At 48.6% G+C, this 19,481-nt stretch overlaps 1 protein-coding gene across 12 annotated transcripts in view; it reads right to left on the bottom strand.

Annotated features, from left to right (window-relative positions):
* The window catches only part of ehbp1l1b (EH domain binding protein 1-like 1b), a 29,436-nt gene that overhangs the window by 5,282 nt on the left and 4,673 nt on the right, over window positions 1-19,481 (bottom strand). For 2 of the 12 annotated variants that reach the window (XM_014196047.2, XM_014196048.2), the window contains exons 2-20: window positions 14,581-14,638; window positions 14,355-14,450; window positions 14,135-14,188; window positions 13,819-13,997; window positions 13,556-13,695; window positions 13,323-13,388; window positions 12,398-12,808; window positions 11,708-11,896; window positions 11,386-11,550; window positions 10,434-10,805; window positions 8,368-8,427; window positions 8,013-8,226; window positions 6,739-7,242; window positions 5,826-6,419; window positions 5,273-5,683; window positions 4,557-5,021; window positions 3,824-4,285; window positions 1,917-2,939; window positions 67-1,392 (exon numbers count right to left, since the gene is read on the bottom strand). In XM_014196047.2, the coding sequence (XP_014051522.2) occupies window positions 67-1,392; window positions 1,917-2,939; window positions 3,824-4,285; window positions 4,557-5,021; window positions 5,273-5,683; window positions 5,826-6,419; window positions 6,739-7,242; window positions 8,013-8,226; window positions 8,368-8,427; window positions 10,434-10,805; window positions 11,386-11,550; window positions 11,708-11,896; window positions 12,398-12,808; window positions 13,323-13,388; window positions 13,556-13,695; window positions 13,819-13,997; window positions 14,135-14,188; window positions 14,355-14,450; window positions 14,581-14,638 (6,789 nt within the window). The remainder of the gene's footprint in view (window positions 1-66; window positions 1,393-1,916; window positions 2,940-3,823; window positions 4,286-4,556; window positions 5,022-5,272; window positions 5,684-5,825; window positions 6,420-6,738; window positions 7,243-8,012; window positions 8,227-8,367; window positions 8,428-10,433; window positions 10,806-11,385; window positions 11,551-11,707; window positions 11,897-12,397; window positions 12,809-13,322; window positions 13,389-13,555; window positions 13,696-13,818; window positions 13,998-14,134; window positions 14,189-14,354; window positions 14,451-14,580; window positions 14,639-19,481) is intronic. The other 10 variants (XM_014196053.2, XM_014196050.2, XM_014196055.2 and 7 more) reach the window with 10 other exon arrangements.

Raw genomic sequence — 19,481 nt, 5'->3', positions numbered from 1 at the left:
GATGACATGACCTGATTAATGTCAAACCAGGCATAGCCAATGCTAGACAATGTCCTGCCAACTTACTGTTCATCCACCCCATCCACTGGTGTATCTACAGTGCACAGAGTAGCATCCTGTTCTATCTCAAGACCATCCTCCTCCTCAACCCCTGATTCAGGCACCTTCCCATTGAGGACTGTTGCCCCGGTTTCAGTCAATAACAAGCGCTCCTCTTGGCCAGGGACACAGTAAACTGTAGAGAGCGCATTGCTGTCTACTTTAAACCCTGTGTCAACAGGTACCTCATCTGTCACCGTTTCTGTCATCGGGATACTTTCCTCAACCTCCGCTGGCTCCTTTGAACGGACTGTCGAGTTCACAGCAGAGTCTGATGATGTCATTCCCTCAGTGGTTGCCACCACCGGATTAACCTCAGTAATCGTTTCTGATGGGCTACTATTTGATGAGGAGGCGGCTATGGTAGAGGGCTCACAAATGATTTCCTGCCGCCCTTTCCTTCCATCTAGATCTAGGAGTTTTGGCTCAGGCCTGTCTAGACTGGCTTCCTGAGGGATCACTGGTAATGGAGTCTCTTGTTCCTCACTGGCCTCGGAGGCTGGGAGATCTTCTGGGTTCAGAAAAGGGTCGTCCTCGTGGAAGGAGGGGATCAGGCGTTTCCTGAAGCGTGGGGCAGGCACAGGCACAAACACAGGCACATCTGATGGCTCTTCTCCTGCCATCTGACTAATCTTAGCCAGCAGCAACATTTCCTCCTCAATTAGGCTCAGGTCCTCTTTGGGGGGTTCCGTAGTGATTACATGAGGGACCTTGGGAGATGTAGTAGGTGTTCCAGGTTGAGAGGGCCGTAGAGGCCATGGGACCACTGAGCTGACAGAGACATCTTTCTCTGGGACATCTTTCTCATCATCACCCTCCTTTGCTAGATGAGGCTCGTCATTGGCTCCCTTCTCTCTGGCTGTCACCAGAATGCTATCTGAAGAAGTGGTTTCCATGGCGAGGATGAGTGGTTTTGGAATGTCTTCCTCTTTAGCATCAGTGTTAAAAGTCTCCTTTATTAAGCTAGATTCGCTGCTCTCTTGTGCCATTGCCTCACTATCCGTATTATCGGTTGGTGGAACAGTTTCCTTTTTGATTCGCTTTGGTGGAGCCAGGCAACTGGCAACCGGTGCCATGTCTTGACTAACTCTCTCTGGGCCTACTTCCTGAAGAGGCACTGGAGGAGTGTTTTTTTGTTTGTTGCTGCGACGACGGGGAAGTGGCCCCAGTTTAATGGTTCCAGTAACAGGTCCTGCAGGGGGGGACCCCGCCGATATGGCCTGCTGTGTGGACACACTATCAAGGCGGTTGACCTCGTGTGGAGCAGGTGGTGAAGAAGAGAACACCGCTTGACTGTGAAACAGAGATATCAACGTTAGCCATCTGGCAAGGCTACGATAGCAATTTCCACAAAATGCAAACTGCCACACAATCCTCGACCACGCCACAGTCAAAAGACAACGGTCCAAAAGCCGAGGCGTGGCAACAGTAAACATCAACACGGCAAGCTCACTATCAGCTATGTCCAACATTTCATTGGGTTCGGTTTAAAAGTTGTTTGCAGAAACACTTTTTACTTCCGCATGCAAATGCACATTCAGAGGATTAACATCCAACACTTAAACCCTCTCCTCAGGCATGGTAGTAGACTGTACACAAAGATCTGAGAACCGCAAGGTCATGTGAAGTAACTTGATGAGAAACCCCGAAAAAAGAGAATTCAAAATAAGCAAAGACAACTGTACCACTCCAGATGCCTGAGTACAAAAACCCTGCCACAACCTGACAGAGCTCCATTCCTACTACATGAATGCAATCTGTCTCATTAAGCCATGCAGGAAAGGAGTGCAGAGAGCGACAGGAGCTCAGGCACTTACCCTGCATCCATGTACAACTCTGCTAGCCACACTGTGCCTATATCCTCCTGCCCCATCTCAAACTCCAACTCATCTGAATCGCTGTCAGGCATGAACACTGTCTTGGTCTTTCCCTTGATCGTCTCTTTACGGGCTTTAGTGTAGTTAATGATGGGGGTGGCGTCGTCTTCATTGTCTTCCAAGCACTCCTCATTGGCTATTTCATCCAGCTCTGCTTTTCTCAGTGGTGGGAAATCGTCTGTACAGCTTTTTGCATCCTTTTCGTTTTCTACAGGTGGTAACACAGGTGGACGTACATCCTCTGGTTTACCCTTCACAGTGTTCGTCTCCTTTAGTGCTTCTGTGCTCTCCTTCAGTGCTTCTGTGCTCTCCTTTAGTGGTTCTGTGCTCTCCTTCAGTGCTTCTGGGCTCTCCTTTAGTGGTTCTGGGCTCTCCTTCAGTGCTTCTGGGCTCTCCTTTAGTGGTTCTGTGCTCTCCTTCAGTGGTTCTGTGCTTTTCTTCAGTGGTTCTGTGCTCTCCTTTAGTGCTTCTGTGCTCTTCCTCAGTGGTTCTGTGCTCTCCTTCAGTGGTTCTGTGCTCTTCCTCAGTGGTTCTGTGCTCTCCTTCAGTGGTTCTGTGCTCTTCCTCAGTGGTTCTGTGCTCTCCTTCAGTGGTTCTGTGCTCTCCTTCAGTGGTTTGGTAGTCTCTTTATGTGGTTTGGTGGACTCCTTCAGAGGTTTGACCTCTTGCTCAATTTTGGTGATTGGGTCCTTGAACAGCTCTTGCTCCACAGCAGCTAAACACAAAGTCTCCACTAAGCTTAGCCTGCCAGTCTCTTCAGTTGTTTCATTCTTGTGGGTCAACTGGACCGGTGTTGAGTCTGTGACCATGACTGGGAGTTCCTCCAATGCATCAGAAAAGGCTTCAGGTGGTAGGATCTCAAACTCAGATGGAGAAAGTGGTCTTGAGTCTGGTTCTCCTTCCTCATCATCATTAGACATCATTAGGCCAGATGGCTGAAGTATGGAAGTCACAGTCTCATAACTAGGGAATGGGGATATTTTTTAAAATATTTAGGGGATATTTGAACAACGTTTTTAGGTTACATGTACAGCAGGCATGGAAGATGCAGTTCTTTTTCAATGGACTTTAAGACATATTTCAAGGTGACATTCTACAATTCAAATTTCCATCAAATCTTTAAACATATACACAGAGTACAAAACATTAGGAACAACTTCCTAATATTGAATTACACCCCCTTTTACCCCCAGAACAGCCTCAATTTGTCGGGGCATGGACTCTACAAGGTGTCGAAAGGGTTCCACAAGGATGTTGGCTCATGTTGACTCCAATGCTTCCCACAGTTTTGTCAAGTTGACTGGATGTCCTTTGTTGGTGGACCATTATTGATACACACGGGAAGCTGTTGAGTGTGAAACCCAGCAGCGTTGAAGTTCTGGACCCACTCAAACCGGTGTGCCTGGCACCTACTACCATACCGCGTTCCCCCGTTTAAAGGCACTTAAATCACCCTCTGAATGGCACACATCCACAATCCATGTCTTAAAAATCCTTCTTTAACCTGTCTCCTCCCCTTCATCTACACTGATTGAAGTGGATTTAACTATTGACCAATAAGGGATCATAGCTTTCACCTGGATTCACCTGGCCAGTCTGTCATGAAAAGAGCAGGTGTTCCTAATGTTTTGTACACTCAATGTAGATGTGAAATCTTTTGAATTGGTTGAAACAAACGTTGCTATTTGACGACATGTTTTCATAAGCAAAAGCTGGCGTTCACAAAAATAGACATATTTCAGATTCAGCCTCAGAGTCAAGAGCACTTAAAAGTCCCTAAAATGCCTGTGGCCATGCTGATCAAAGATGTCAAAGCTGAGCAAGCCTCGGTTGCCTGTCAGACTTACCCTCTGTACACGGCCCTCACTAATACTCTCATGAAGACATCAACATCAAGACCCTCCTCCTGTACAGCTACGGGAACCTGCTCCAGCCTTCCCAAAACCTGCTCATCTTCCAACTCCTCTCTTGTACTTAAATCTGATGCGTCCACAGAACCTTTCTTCCACACTGGATCTAGCTGCCGCTCATTGTCGGCTTGTCCTGGGCCGACCACGGAGGAACCAGACTCATTTTCGCCTTCTTCAATCTCAGTGTTGACAACAGCACATTTCCCCAGGTGTAAGTTCTTCTTCTTCTTAGGAAGGCGAATGGGGGCCTCCTCCTTTGATGGCGTGTACAATTCCACTGAACTGTCACAGTCAAAGTAAATGTCTGTTTCTCTATTTTCCTTGGAGGGAGATGGGAGGGGAGTGTCCTCTAGGTACTCAGTCAAGTGGATCTCTGCTACAGATCCCTGTCCAGATGGGCTGCCACAGACAGATATGAAATGAGACACTTGATTGGATACTAGTCTGACACCAGCACAAGGACCAGAATCCATAGAGATTTCTACTAAGGGGAATACGACTAGTCTCCAGAAAAGTTATACCTCAAACGCAGTGTTATTGGCACTTTTGGGTGAGAATTAAAACATGTATAAAATGTCAACACCACCACAAACATGCATGTCCAATGTAAATGTACCTCACACAGACACTTCATGCCATGCCATGTGGAGTTTAACCCCCAGTAACTTACCCCGTTTGCAAGGTACTCTTTGTTGCCTCCAATGTGCTCATGCCTACTCCCGCTGTCCCTTTAGTTTTCTCCTCTAAAGCAGCCCATAGAGGCTTCTCTGCCTCTACAGCCCCCGTGCCGGGAGGACGCTTCATGTAGCATGGGTCCTCTTCGTTTAAATCTGACTCTCCAGCTGGAGAAATGGCTGCTTCCAATGACACAAGCGCGTCTATCTGCAATGAGCGCTTCATGGTGGAGCAACTGAACACCTTCGTGGGGAGGTGCAGAGGGGGTGTAGACGGTGAAGTTGATGGTTCACTGTCTTTACCCTCCTCTACAACTGTCTCCTTCAGAAGTGATTCAGGAGACCGGGCTGTGGGCTCTGGGGTAGGTGGCATTTGGAACACCTCTGATTCATCTGAGGTGATTTTCTTGTGACCCTCATCTCTGCTAATGCCAGCTTCTGGCTTAACAGCTTTGTCTGAGCTGAGAGGGCAAACATATGGGAATTACCTCAGTATTACTGTATAATTAGCCTACACACAGTGAATATTTACAAGTTCAGACACACTCAAAAGAGCTGTAGGACACGGCCAGGCATCGTCATACATTTGAAGTGTTGCCAAGGATACCCACCAGACTACAATTCACACCTTTTATGACAAGCTTTAATTGCGGTAACTCTGAGTTCATCGATTACTCTCAGTGGTATAGAGGTGCCTCCCTTCCACACTTACCCTGTCTTCAGTGATTCTACGTCCGGCACTAGCATGTTCTCATCTACTTCCCCCCGTTCCTCCCTGAGGACTTCCTCTTTGATCGTCTCCTCTCCAGAGTCCTGGTCTGGTTTCTGATCCTGAGCTTTCTCTTCCAGGGCCTCCCAGAGGGGAACCTCTGCCTGCGCCACTGCATCCTCAGCTATGGTCTCTAATGTCAAGCTGGATTGGATCATAGGTTCAACAACTTCATACTGAGGGGGTTCAGCCATATTGGGTGTCTCTTGGCTACCTGGCGTGGCATCCATGGTTTTATCTATAGCAATAGAATTACTGATATTTGATAGTAAATCTATTTCTATGGTTTTATCTACACTGACACTGCCTGACAAGGGAAATGTGTCTGCTTTTGATGACACGTGGTCAGAAGAACTGAAAGAGAGACAGAAGGTGAGATGGAACAGGATATGGAGTGGGGACAGAGGAAGAGAGAGTTTAGACAATAAGAAAAGTTGACAAGGTTAAAGGACATTTCGTAGAGATGAAAATGTAAACAAGATGTGCTCTCACTTACCGCTCTTTCTGAACACAGCCGGTATCCCCTCTGTGGGCTTCCAAAATCCCTGCCTCCTCTTTCGTTGCATTCCACTGTGAACTATGTGACTCCTCTTCACTCCTGTTAGCTTGAACATCAAGGGGGGCTGATTTGTGCTCATCAGCTTGTGATAATGAGGCCTTCTCCTCCTGGGGTTGATTAGTCATCTGTTTCTTGTCCTCCTCTCTGCAGCCCATAATCTCCTCAGCCCAGGATGGCCTTTTTGCTTTGATTGGCTTTTTCTCCAGAGGAGGGAGCTCTTGAGTATGAATACTGGATGACTCAGCTGGCGTGGATGTCATACTGGGAGGACCAGCCTCCAGGGCAGCCATGTTTTTCATAATTTCCTTGTCTTCATCTGACTTGTTGAGGTCATATAAACAAGGAAAATCGGGTGTCGGCCTTTGTTTCTCCTGCTTCTTCTCCATGGGCTTCTCCTGGACTTTGGCGTGCTTCTCGGCTGCGTATTCACACGTGATGTTTACAATCTCTGGAAGTAGCTGCGTGTCAACTGGCCTGTGGTCTTTTGATGTTGGCACTGCCGGTGAATTTACATCAGCTTCCTGTTCAACACTGAGAGACAGGGACACTGATGTCAAGGGTTTGAGCATCAATGGAGATATTATTCTCAGAAGTGGGTGTGTACGTCTGTGTACGTGTGCACATGTGTGTGTACGTGTGTAAACACATTTGTGTGTGAAGAAAAGAGGTGCCATTCAATAAATACTTAAAGAGTGCCTGTATAAAATAGCCAAGTATAGCGTTCAGGCTAGTCAGAATGAGGATAAATCGTCACATAAGGATGAGGACGGGAAAAAAACGACTTCTCTAAGAAGCTGCCTTGAGAGGAAACAGCAGCACTGTCTGCTTGCTGACAGAATGTCACACTTACCCTCCATCCAGATGTTCCATTTGAGTCTTCAAGATGCTGAACGGCGACCTCTTTATTGTGTCCGCTTTTGATCCCTCTTCACCTGCGTTGTCCTCCAAAAACAAGTTACCTGCCGTGACTGCTGGATCAGGCGTCTCTATGACTATGTCATCAAAGTCGAGCTCAGGCTCAGCCAGTGGCGGCTTGTCTGCAATAAAAGGTGTTTTGTCCAGGGTCGAGGGAGAGGAGTCCTCTGGCTTGGCAGGTTGATAAGGCACTTTCTTGGTCTCATTGGATGTCTGTTTGAAGCCAGACTTCTTTTCGGCCAATGGCGGGTTATCAGCACTGAATGCTCCCAGGACGTTGGTAGAAGGCTCTTTAGGGGTAGTGCTCTCTGGTGCTTCTGTCTCCGGGCTAGAGAACGGCCATGGAGGAGGGAGCGCTGGAATAAGCTCTGCTGATTCAGAGACTTCTGTGGGCGTAGGGCCAGGGATACCAGTTGCTGGGCTGCCATCTTGCCCAGAACTGAGGAACAAAGATACTTGGTGTCAGAGCTCAGACGTCGAGAGCAGGGAGGTTTCTGGGCGCACAGCAGGCAGGTCACACACATCAGGGTCATGATTGGAAGCACGCAGTAGTGTTAGGGAGGGTTGTGTGTTTTATAGAAGGTGAAGTTAAAGTATCAGTAACAAGACAGAGAAAGGGGATGAGTAATCATGGGTAGGGAAGCATGCTATGTAGCTGGGTATAAATGGAATACACAAGACACTACAGACATAAATTCCACTCTCATGCCACGCTTTACCACTCCTTCCTGTTTGAGGCCAATTATAGGCCTATTTCTGCCCTATATGAGTCAACAGAGATCCATCAATCAGGAAATCTCCCTACAGCATGTCTCTGCAACATTGCTGTGAAGCTGAAAGGCTGGCAATGATTTTCTTCACTCCATTAAACACTTGCAGCCATTGGCAACCATTTTGCGATTAGTCTCAAAATTATAGCAACCAATAGCAACGAAAAGGCTAAAGCTGCCCCATTTCTCAAACAACTGTGAAAAACGATTCATAAAACTAGGGGCTTTCAAAGTCAGCACACACAAACCTCATGCATGTGCTCATCTCAAACTCATCCCAGACGTTTTCTTCTCGTGCTCATAGTGTACCACACACGTACAGCTTAACAACCATATAACCTCTCACACTGTCTCACACTTCAACAACAGCATTTCAAAATGGAAGCGTGAGGTCCCAGCTGCGAAGTGGCTGTACAGTATACCACCACTAGGAACTCACCCTTTAATGGTCCTGCCATCTTTCAACCCCACGGCTTTCTCTGACTCCGGTCGCCTCTCCCGGTCTCTCTCCAGAGATGCAGAGGCTTGTTGGTTGGCGATCCTGATGGTGCCAGCAGTTCTGGGGGAGCGGAGAGACTCGTCCCCTCTGTTCAGGGCCAGGGGAAGGGTCTCACTTGAGACAGACGGGCTCTGCTTCTCTGACCGTTTCGGCCCTGGAGGGGTCAGGAACATAGACCAGTCAAACAAGGTTCAACAACATTCTTAGTTATTATAGGGAAAACTACATATTATGCTATAATACAATACATCAATATATTCTGTACATATAGCAAGAACATGGCAGAATAGCTCACCAAGTGTAGAAGGACTGTGGTATTCCTCTTCTGTGAGAGTGTTTAACTCCCTCTGGATCTCTGTAAAAAGAAAAAGGCACACATAATGTCTATGGGGATAACATAGAACATTGTTATTTCCGTTTAAACATTAGTGGGTACAGTATGACATTGTTGACACTCAGCAGTGCATGACGTGATTTACAGGGGCGTCTTGTCTGAACTAAGATATTACTGGCAGCGGTAACAGAATGCTCTCCTCCATCACAGCTGCAACAGGGCGTGTGGGGGGGGGGGTCTATGTCCCTAGAGTGGGAAAATGTGTGATAGCAGCGCAGCAATTGGAGCTTTCTCCGGATACCACTCTTTCTTTCATCGCCTACCGATGGCCTGTTGCAGCTGCCGCCCGTGCAGTTCATTTTCTTTACGGAGAGCTTCTCAGCTCTGTTTTGGAAGCGGTGCGTTGATGATATGCTCTTATCTATTCAGTTGTGTGGGTTTGGAGTTGGACACGCTCTCTCTGCTGTACGACAGGCAGTTCAGTTTGAGTTGAGTCTCCCCGCTCTCTCTCCCTCTTCACTTCCCCATGTGGTGGATATCAAGTGATCTGTAGAAGTGCTCGCAATAGTTTCCTAGTTCTATTTTCTATTAGTTTACAATTCTAAACTTGGTGAAAACTGGAACAACATCAAATAAGGAACATGTCATTTTCTTACCCTCGGCTCGCAGGCCTGCTCCTGCCCATTATTCCCCCCCACGGCTATGACTAGAATATTTCATACAGATATGGTCATGCAAAATGGATCCAATAAGACCCCATTCAGTTGTTTGGCTATAAAATGGCTGTTTTAGCTCTGTGTGTGCAATTTCATGCTTCTATCACCAATGTTACAATCCACAAACATAGCTGCCCCACTACATGGCACTCTATGGCTAAGCTTCCAACATTCTAATGTCAATGGCACAATATGGCCGATTGCTGGTGCTATCAAAGTTGGCTATATTATATATCATTTGAAAGGTCATTTCATGACCTTTCAGAATCACTTGCTTGTCAAATAATTTATCCAGGTAATTCTGATATGCACCCTAGAGGTCAAAGGTCAGAGTTCTTTTGACATGAACATTCCAAAACAAATGTGTCTGACGGATAGCTGTGAATCTAAGAATTCCAAATGATATACGATTAAAGGGTATACGTGAGCAATAACTTGTTGTATAGCGACGTCGTTTGTAATAAGGGTAAAATCCCTATGGGGAAAATGAATGGGATGGAAAGATGAAAGGAAAAGGGATAATGTCACGCCCTGGCCATAGAGAGGGTTTTGTTCTCTATTTTGGTTAGGCCAGGGTGTGACTGGGGTGGGCGTTCTATGTTCCTTTTTCTATGTTTTTGTATTTCTTTGTTTTGGGCCGAGTATGGTTCCTAATCAGAGGCAGCTGTCTATCGTTGTCTCTGATTAGGAATCATACTTAGGCAGCCTTTTCCCCCACCTGTGCTTTGTGGGATCTTGTTTTTGTGTAGCTGCCTGTGAGCAGCCCAGAACGTCACGCTTCGTTTTCATCTGTATTGTTTTGGTGAGTTGCATATTTATTAAACATGTGGAACTCTAAGTATGCTGCGCCTTGGTCTACTCCTTTAGACGATCGTGACAGATAACCCAAATGTTGTACTGCTATCACACACACACACACACACACACACACACACGTTACAACTCCAGCGACCTAGACCTTCCAAAAACAATCCCTATGAGACATCCTCACCAAATTTGGGGGGAATGGCTCATGGACTATACAGACAACAGGGCCTTTGTGCAGGATATATTCTTAGCTAATTACAGCACTTCATTGGTACTGTGCCTTCAGCACCATGCATAGGCATCGAAATGAATTTAGTAACAGCTAAAATTGGCAGTGGAATACTGTGTTTGTCTCAGTCCTTTGCCAACAGGCAGTGAACCGCAAGGGACAAACTAGCCAGAATGTTTTTTATTGATGAAATGAGGCTGATGTCATAGACCTAGTCCGCCCCCCACCCCCACGCCCTGATGTTATTCATGCTGTGAGACCTGTTGGTTCAGTACCTGACTGGGAGGCAGTGAGAACTGCAGAAGCAGAGGCACGGACAGTCTCAGGAAGCAAAGGGACAGGCTTGGGTAGAGGGTCAGAGAGAGGGGCAACGGCTAGGGCACGTTTACAGTGGTTGTTAGAGCGAGGAGAGGGAGGGTTGTGAGAGAAAAGACATTTGACAGGAGGTGAGGACTTAGGGAAGGGGATGGGAGGAGGACAGTGAGGGTCACACAGAGCATCCAGGTCTGGGCTAGTCAGCAGAGGGACAGGGGCCATGGAATCCCTAGGAGAGGGACAGGAATAGGAGGGGGACAGGCCAGAGACAGAGGGGCCACTGGGGCCTGACACAGGCCTGGGCCTCCCCCACTCCCTTTGCCGGATGGAGGCTGAGAGCAGAGAGTTGATGAAGGGGAGAGATGGGGAGACAAAGATTTATGATTGTGGGTAAACAGAGGGAGAGGGAGAGGGGAGAGGGAAGAGAAAACGTATATAATTAGTCCATCAACCACCATTAAGAGTAAAGATACAGCAGCAAGTAAGAGGGGGATGGAGAGGAATAGAAAAAGATGGAGAGGGGAAGGGGAAGGATAAAAAAGACAAGCAAAGAAGTGGAATGATATGACAGGTTGAAAATGAAATGACTGTCATAAATCAGATACAACTTCACAACTGACATTTCCAAGAGAACTAGCTAGCTGCTGCATAGCATATACATAAGTAATACTGTTGCTCTCTATTGTTTTTTCTTGGCAGTCCGATATCTTTGGGGAAAGTATCTGATTCAATGGAACATTTGACGCCGTAATGTGGTGACTAATGTAGAATCACATCACAGGGGATCCATCATTTTGTAATGTTACAATTGTCAAGACAATACAACTGAAGAGAAGCAATCTACACAGGCTATAGCCACTGAAGTAAGTAACACAAAGTGGTCAGCGCTAGTGATAGAATGTGTTTCCATACTTGGCGGAGTGTTGGCGAGCTGAGGTTTGGGTAGGGACGGTTCTGCCTGAGACAGGGCGGTAACAGTGTTTTTGTCTTGAGGAGATGCAGCAGAGGAAAAGATAGAGGGGGAGGACGGACGCTGATGAGTTGATACAATCTGAGGTCTGAAGACATTTGAGCGAGCTGCAGTAGAGAAAGAGAGGGAGGGAGGGAGGGCATCAGGCATAAAGGAGACGACAGGACAGAAAGATGATAGTGAAAAAATAGAGCATTGGACACTCAAACCGAGTCCAACTTAAAGATATAGAATGGCCAATGTGATAAGCAAGTGACCTATGACCTTCCATGCATCCGGTACCTCTCTGTGGGTCGGAGGGTAGAGAGGGGTGTTGAGAGAGGCCAGAGGAAAGGGGCTCAGCTGGTCTTAACTGGGGCCGATCGGGGCCCACTTGGCCAACACCCCGGGGCTTCAAATCCACTGCAGGGCCACACAGAGCCCCTGGGAGACTACTCAGAAAAGACACAGGCGCTAGGAGCAAGAAGAAAAGGAAAATAGGGAAGAAAAATAGCAGAAATGGATAAATAGCAGAAGCCAATGAGTGAGAGCGAGGACTTGGTGGAAAGAGGGATACTGCAAATAGACATGCCGTATGACATGCAGTGATGTTACTTTTACTTTTCTTAACCACAGTTTCATGTTAATAATGCAGAGAACATTTCTGTTAACTTACAGTAGTAACACTGGTATTCTCTTCAGAAACAGTCTTCAACACAAGCAAGCAGGTTCAAAAGTGCCACTGGTTGATGCTGCTAGTCATTTGTACGTTGCTCAAATCACTCTCATAAGACAGCCCAACCCCAGATATTACTACATCATGCCCTTGCCGGGGGATACTTTTGTTGAACAAAATTAAAAGGCAATTCATAAGCAATTTAGGGAGTTCCATCATGCAGATTGAGAAACAAGTGAAGCTTCATTAAGCACTTGTCAAGGCAGCATCATTCAGTCTATCTGCCTGGCGGCAGGTACCTGAGCCGCTGCTGGGACGGAAGATTTTGGGCAGTGCCGGTGGTTGATAGTGGGTAAAGGCAGGCAGTGAGGGCGCTGATGATACTGAGGGTGGTTGATAGCGGGTAAACACTGGTACTGAGGAAACTGGGGGTCCTAGGGGCCCTAATGGCACTGAGGGAACTGGGGGTCCTAGGGGCCCTAATGGCACTGAGGGAACTGGGGGTCCTAGGTACCCTAATGGCACTGAGGATGAGGGCACCAAGGGGACTGGGGGCACTGGTGGCCTGGGGGGCTCAGGGGAGGGTGGCACAGAGCGTGCATGTCTGGAGCGGGTTTGAAGACGGGGAGAAGGGGTCAGGGGGACAGGCAGGGGGGGCCTTGAATGGAGGACAGGGACAGTGCCAGCTTTGCCACTCTCTTTCCCACAGGCTATGGGATGAAGAGGGGGATGGAGAGACGGAGAGAGGGGTAGATGGAGATGGAGAGGAGTATAAATAGAAAAAGATGGAGAGGGGAAGGAAGGAAGGATAAAAAAGACAAGCAAAGAAGTGGAATGATATGACAGGTTAAAAATGAAATGACTGTCATAAATCAGATACAACTGACATTTCCAAGAGAACTAGCTAGCTGCTGCATAGCATATACATAAGTAATACTGTTGCTCTCTATTAGTTTTTCTTGGCAGTCCGATATCTTTGGGGAAAGTATCTGATTCAATGGAACATTTGACGACGTAATGTGGTGACTAATGTAGAATCACATCACAGGGGATCCATCATTTTGTAATGTTACAATTCTCACTTGTACGGAAATCCATGGATATGGTTTTTCTTTCAAAATGATTGAAAATCCTTCATACATGAGGTACTATGATGGGATGATGGGAAAGGAGTCACAGGGGTGAAAACCAAAGTCTAGAACAAGAGGAAGAGAGGTAGGGTACCTATGACAGGGGGATGTTTTAGAGAAGGCCTCCTTTCTGGGGGGCGTACTGGACGAGCAGGAGGAGCTGGCAGAGAAAGTGGAGAAAGAAAGCGTGAGAAGGAAAAAGTAGGGCCAGGAGATGATGATAGAAAAGTGAGGATGCCGTTATTCGAGTCATGTGACAGAAAGGCAGATACAGAGCCCCAAAGAAGGTACGGTTTTGATCTCATGACGTTTATGATTCAAGTATACCTGCGGCCGCTTTGCTAATGCTAGCCCCAGCACTGGATCTCCTGTCGTCCTCCTCGTCGCTCTCGTTGAAGTCGTCAAGGTTACCGATGTCTGTGGGTTTGACGCTCATCAGACTGGCCAGACTCTGCATGTCCTCGTCACTGCGGGAGAGCAACACAGCATTGTCACCTTGACACGTAATGAAGTCGTTACCGACGTTATTACTGTAGTACGGCTGGTCATTCTGAATCTACCGTTAGCGGGATGTTATGGGACGGACTCACGTGGCTTTCCCTTCTCTGAGAAACACACAGGACAGGGAGAGCTTCAGAGTGGCCTCCAGCACCTTGACAGACAGGGGCTTAAGCTTCAACGTCAGGTCTTGCTGAGTGGGAGTGGGACTGGCAAACTTCTTCATATTCACGTCCACTGAAGCCAACACCTTACGTTGACCCTTCGTCTCCTGCAAGACAAAGCAGCAGGGATACATTCGTGAGTGGGCTTTAGTGGCACCGTTAGCCGACCTTTAATGAACGTTCATGTTTCAATGCCGGCTGTTGTGAGCGACTGTAATTAGATTGAGGCAGAAAGTGCACTCACACTCTCAATGACAAACGTCCAGTCTTTGTCTTCAAACACATCGGAATGGGGATCCTAGTGGGTAAGCATAGAGAATGAAAATAACAGGGAAATATAACACATATTCCACCCATTTTTGTACGTTGTCAATTTACAATAGAAATGTATAAAGATGAATTATCACAGAAACAAATAGCTCTAGAACAGTGTACTCATTGAATAGCCGTGGGGTGAAATTTACCCTGAAGAGTGTGAGGGAGATATCCACGTTTTCAGGTACGGGCCACACCACCATCCCCCTGTATGGGTTCTTGATGCCCGGCTGCCATCCATGAAGCTAGAGCGAGAAATCAAGACAACAAGACTACATCAAAATGTGATACAAGTCACGGCAATGGATCCCTGCCATCCAAGTGGGATAGGAGAGCTGCTGTCTGTCTTGTAAGTACATCTGGGTGAGTATTTACCTTGGAGCACATGCGCCTATTTCTTCTGGTCCAAACCACCCTCACTTTATCTGGTTGCCTGAAATCATAGAAAAAGGATGATGCATCAAAACATGAGACAAGAGACAGTGAGAAATGCAAGAAATTGTTTTGTAACTTCCTTACATCTCGCAACATACGAGAAACTGTTGAGCATGAAAAACCCCAGCAGCGTTGCAGTTCTGACACACTCAAAGCAGTGCGCCTGGCACCTACTACCATAACCCGTTCAAAGGTACTTTGATATGGCTGCCATATTTTGTCTTGCCCATTCACCCTCTGAATGGCACACATACACAATCCATGTCTCAATTGTCTCAAGGCTTAAAAATCTTCATTAACCGGTCTCCTCCCCTTCCTCTACACTGACTGAAGTGGATTTAACAGGTGGCATCATTAAGGGATCACAGCTTTCACCTGGTCAGTCAATGTTATGGGAAGAACAGGTGTTCCTAATATTTTGTGCACTCAGTGTGTTTCACAAAATTACAAACACCAACACACAAATTCTGTATTATTTGTTTGTTACTGTCACGCCCTGACCATAGAGAGCCCTCTGGGTTCTCTATGGTGTTGTAGGTCAGGGCGTGACTAGGGGGTGTTCTAGTCTTTTCATTTCTATGTTGGTGCTCTTAATATGGTTCCCAATTAGAGGCAGCTGATGTTCATTGTCTCTAATTGGGGATCATATTTAAGGTGTTCCTGTTCCCACCTGCTTTGTGGGATATTGTTTTGTGTCTGTGCATGTAGCACCACTGTGGTCACGTTTTCGTTGTTGGTTATTTGTTTTTGGTAGTTTCACTTTGAATAAAGACGTGGAACTCAAATCACGCTGCACCTTGGTCCGTCCTTGTTAACGATCGTGACAGAATATCCCACCACAAAAGGACCAAGCAGCGTGCCATGGAGGATAAGGTGAGTTGGACCTGGGAGGAGATCATGAGTGGATGCGAGACCCTTCCTTGGCGGGAGTCGCAGAGAACTCAGGAAGGACAGCGACAACGCCGGGGACCGCGGCCACAGAAACCCCAAGATTCTTTTTGGGGGGGGCACGAGGGGTGGTCGGCCGAGCCAAGGAGAGTGCCAGAGCCCGCCTGGGAGTCGATGGAGCAATGTGAGGAGTGATATCGGAGAGAGATGTTGGCTAGGAGTATGCGGCAACGCAGGCGTTTGGAGGAGTGTGTCATCAGTCCGGTGAAACCTGTGCTGGCTCCACGCACGAGGCCTCCAGTGCGCCTCCCCAGTCCGGTACATCCTGTGCCAGCTCCACGCACTCGTCCTGAAGAGCTAGAGACCGTCAGGTGTTGGTCAGGTGTGTTCTGCACAACATTCGACCTGAAGAGCCTGTCAGCAGTCTGGTGAATCCTGTGCCAGCTCCCAACACCCTCCCAGAAGTGTGTGTCATCAGTCCGGTGCCACCTGTGCCGGCTCCACGCACCAGGCCGCCAGTGCGCCTCCCCAGTCCGATACGTCCTGTGACAGCTCCCCGCACCCTCCCTGAAGTGCATGTCACCAGTCCGGTGCAACCAGTGCCGGCTCCACGCACCAGGCCTCCAGTGCACCTCCCCAGCCCGGTAAGTCCTGTGCCTGCTCCCCGCACTCGCCCTGAAGAGCGTGTCATCAGTCCTGTGCCGGCTCCATGCACCAGGCCTCCAGTGCGCCTCCCCAGCCCGGTATGTCCTGTGCCGGCTCCACACACCAGGCCTCCAGTGCGTCTCCCCAGTCCGGTACGTCCTGTGCCTGCTCCCCGCACTCGCCCTGAAGAGCGTGTCATCAGTCCAGTGCCACCTGTGCCGGCTCCACGCACCAGGCTTCCAGTGCGCCTCCCCAGCCCGGTACGTCCTGTGCCGGCTCCCCGCACTCGTCCACCAGTGCGTGTGTACAGTCCGGAGTCTCCAGCGACGGTCTACAGCCCGGAACCTCCAGCGACGGTTCACGGTCCAGAGCTTCCAGCGACGGTCCACGGTCCAGAGCTTCCAGCGACGGTCCACGGTCCGGAGCTTCCAGCGACGGTCCACGGTCCGGAGCTTCCAGTGACGGTCAACGGCCCGGAGCTTCCAGTGACGGTCAACGGCCCGGAGCTTCCAGTAACGGTCAACGGCCCGGAGCTTCCAGTAACAGTCAACGGTCCGGAGCTTCCAGTAACGGTCAACGGTCCGGAGCTTCCAGTAACGGTCAACGGTCCGGAGCTTCCAGTGACGGTCAACGGTCCGGAGCTTCCAGTGACGGTCAACGGTCCGGAGCTTCCAGTGACGGTCCACGGCCCGGAGCTTCCAGTGACGGTCCACGGCCCGGAGCTTCCAGTGACGGTCCACGGCCCGGAGCTTCCTGTGCCGGTGCCCAGTCCAGGCACGGCGTCCAACCCAGCTCCAAGGCCGGAGCTTTCCTCTGCGCCGATGCCCAGTCCAGGCACGGTGTCCAGTCCCGCTCCAAGGCAGGAGCCTTCCTCTGCGCCGATGCCCAGTCCAGGCACGGCATCCAGTCCCGCTCCAAGGCCGGAGCCTTTCTCTGCGCCGGTGCCCAGTCCAGGCACGGTGTCCAGTCCCGCTCCAAGGCAGGAGCCTTCCTCTGCGCCGATGCCCAGTCCAGGCACGGCATCCAGTCCCGCTCCAAGGCCGGAGCCTTCCTCTGCACCGGTGCCCAGTCCAGGCACGGCGGCCAACCCAGCTCCATGGCTGGAGCCTTCCTTTGTGCCGGTGCCCAGTCCAGGCGTCCAACCCAGCTCCATGGCCGGAGTCCTCCTCTGCGCCGATGCCCAGTCCAGTCCAGGCACGGCATTCAGCCCGACGCCATGGCTGGATCCCGGGTCTGGGCGGGGGCTACAATCCGCACCGGAGCCGCCACCGACACTAGTCACCCCCCCAACCCTCCCCATCTGGTTTCAGGTTTTGCGGCCGGAGTCCACACCTTTGGGGGGGGGGGGATACTGTCACGCCCTGACCATAGAGAGCCCTCTGGGTTCTCTATGGTGTTGTAGGTCAGGGTGTGACTAGAGGGTGTTCTAGGGTTTTCATTTCTATGTTGGTGCTCTTAGTATGGTTCCCAAATAGAGGCAGCTGATGTTAGTTGTCTCTAATTGGGGATCATACTTAAGGTGTCCCTGTTCCCACCTGCTTTGTGGGATATTGTTTTGTGTCTGTGCATGTAGCACCACTGTGGTCACGTTTTCGTTGTTGGTTATTTGTTTTTTGGTAGTTTCACTTTGAATAAAGACGTGGAACTCAAATCACGCTGCGCCTTGGTCCGTCCTTGTTAACGATCGTGACAGTTACGGAACAATTGTCTGAGAAGAACGGGGAATGCTCCCCCAGTCAGTGCCATTACTGGTGGTTAAGTTACAAAGTATGGTTTGTTTTACACTAACAGAACAATGCAACGGAATCAAGCCCAAAAAATGTTATTATTCTACAACAGATGAAGAAGAGGGTGGATAACAGACACTAAAGGGGATCTTGTGAGAGTCACACGATCACAGTCAGCTGTCAATGCCCAGGGGCTGGAAGAGAGTGTGTGTGTGTGTGTGTGTGTGTGTGTGTGTGTGTGTGTGTGTGTGTGTGTGTGTGAAGCCAGGGATCCTTGCTACTACAGTTCTATACTACACAACATACTGTAGCTTTGGTCCAGACTTCCCTTACAAATGCCGTCCAGATACATCACTACGGAGAATGCCAAACATTGCCTCATACACATCATCCCAGCGGTACCGTATCAGCAAGCCATTGGTATCCCATGGTGACTACCTCATTTAACACATGTGGACTAATTTGTAACATCACACAGACTTTCTGAATACATCTCACACCCAAGCCAACTGAATTACTGTAAAACAAAATATGGTTTTCTATATGTCTATTGGTGAACGACCAGAAGTAAATGGTGGCATTATTTTTACATGACATAATGCATTCCTGAAATATGAATACATGAAATATGTCATACACTCTATTCTATCCTCCATCAATATGTGACATTATAACAGTGTCGCCCTGACTGGGAGAAGTTTTCAAACCATTGTTTTGTCCCTTGTTTTTGTTAGACAGACGATGAAGCTCTGGCTTCTGCAACACAGGAAGAATGGAAGGAAACTGCAATAAGCCACGTGACCTGGCTCATGGCACTGTTTTCTTGAGGGCTTTTGAGGGTGGGGTACCTCACAAGAGGAAGGAACCATATTTCTCAATCACTTTTAACCTACAGTGCCTTTGGAAAGTATTCAGACCCCTTGACCTTTTCCACATTTTGGTAGGTTACAGCCTTATTCTAAAATTGATTCAATTGTTATTTTCCCTTCTTCAATCTAATGACAAGCAAAAACAGGATTTTAGAAATGCTTGCTAATGTATTAAAAATAAAAAACTGAAATATCACATTTACATAAGTATTCAGACCCTTTACTCAGTACTTTGTTGAAGCACCTTTGGCATTACTTGGGTCTTCTTGGGTAAGACGCTACAAGCTTGGCACACCTGTATTTGGGGAGTTTCTCCCATTCTTCTCTGCAGATCCTCTCAAGCTCAGTCAGGTTGGATGGGGAGCGTCACTGCACAGCTATTTTCAGGTCTCTCCAGAGATGTTCGATCGGGTTCAAGTCCGAGCTCTGCCTGGGCCACTCAAGAACATTCAGAGATGTCCCGAAGCCACTCCTGCATTGTCTTAGCTGTGTGCATAGGGTCGTTGTCCTGTTGGAAGGTGAACCTTCGCCCCCAGTCTGTGGTCCTGAGCGCTCTGGAGCAGGTTTTCATCAAGGATCTCTCTGTACTTTGCTCTGTTCATCTTTGCCTCGATCCTGACTAGTCTTCTAGTCCCTGCTGATGAAAAACATCCCCACAGCATGACGCTGCCACCACCATGCTTCACCGTAGGGATAGTGCCAGGTTTCATCC

Source organism: Salmo salar, chromosome ssa04 (genome assembly GCF_905237065.1).
Source record: "Salmo salar chromosome ssa04, Ssal_v3.1, whole genome shotgun sequence".
Lineage (NCBI taxonomy): Eukaryota > Metazoa > Chordata > Actinopteri > Salmoniformes > Salmonidae > Salmo > Salmo salar.
This window is presented reverse-complemented; position numbering and strand designations above follow the sequence as displayed.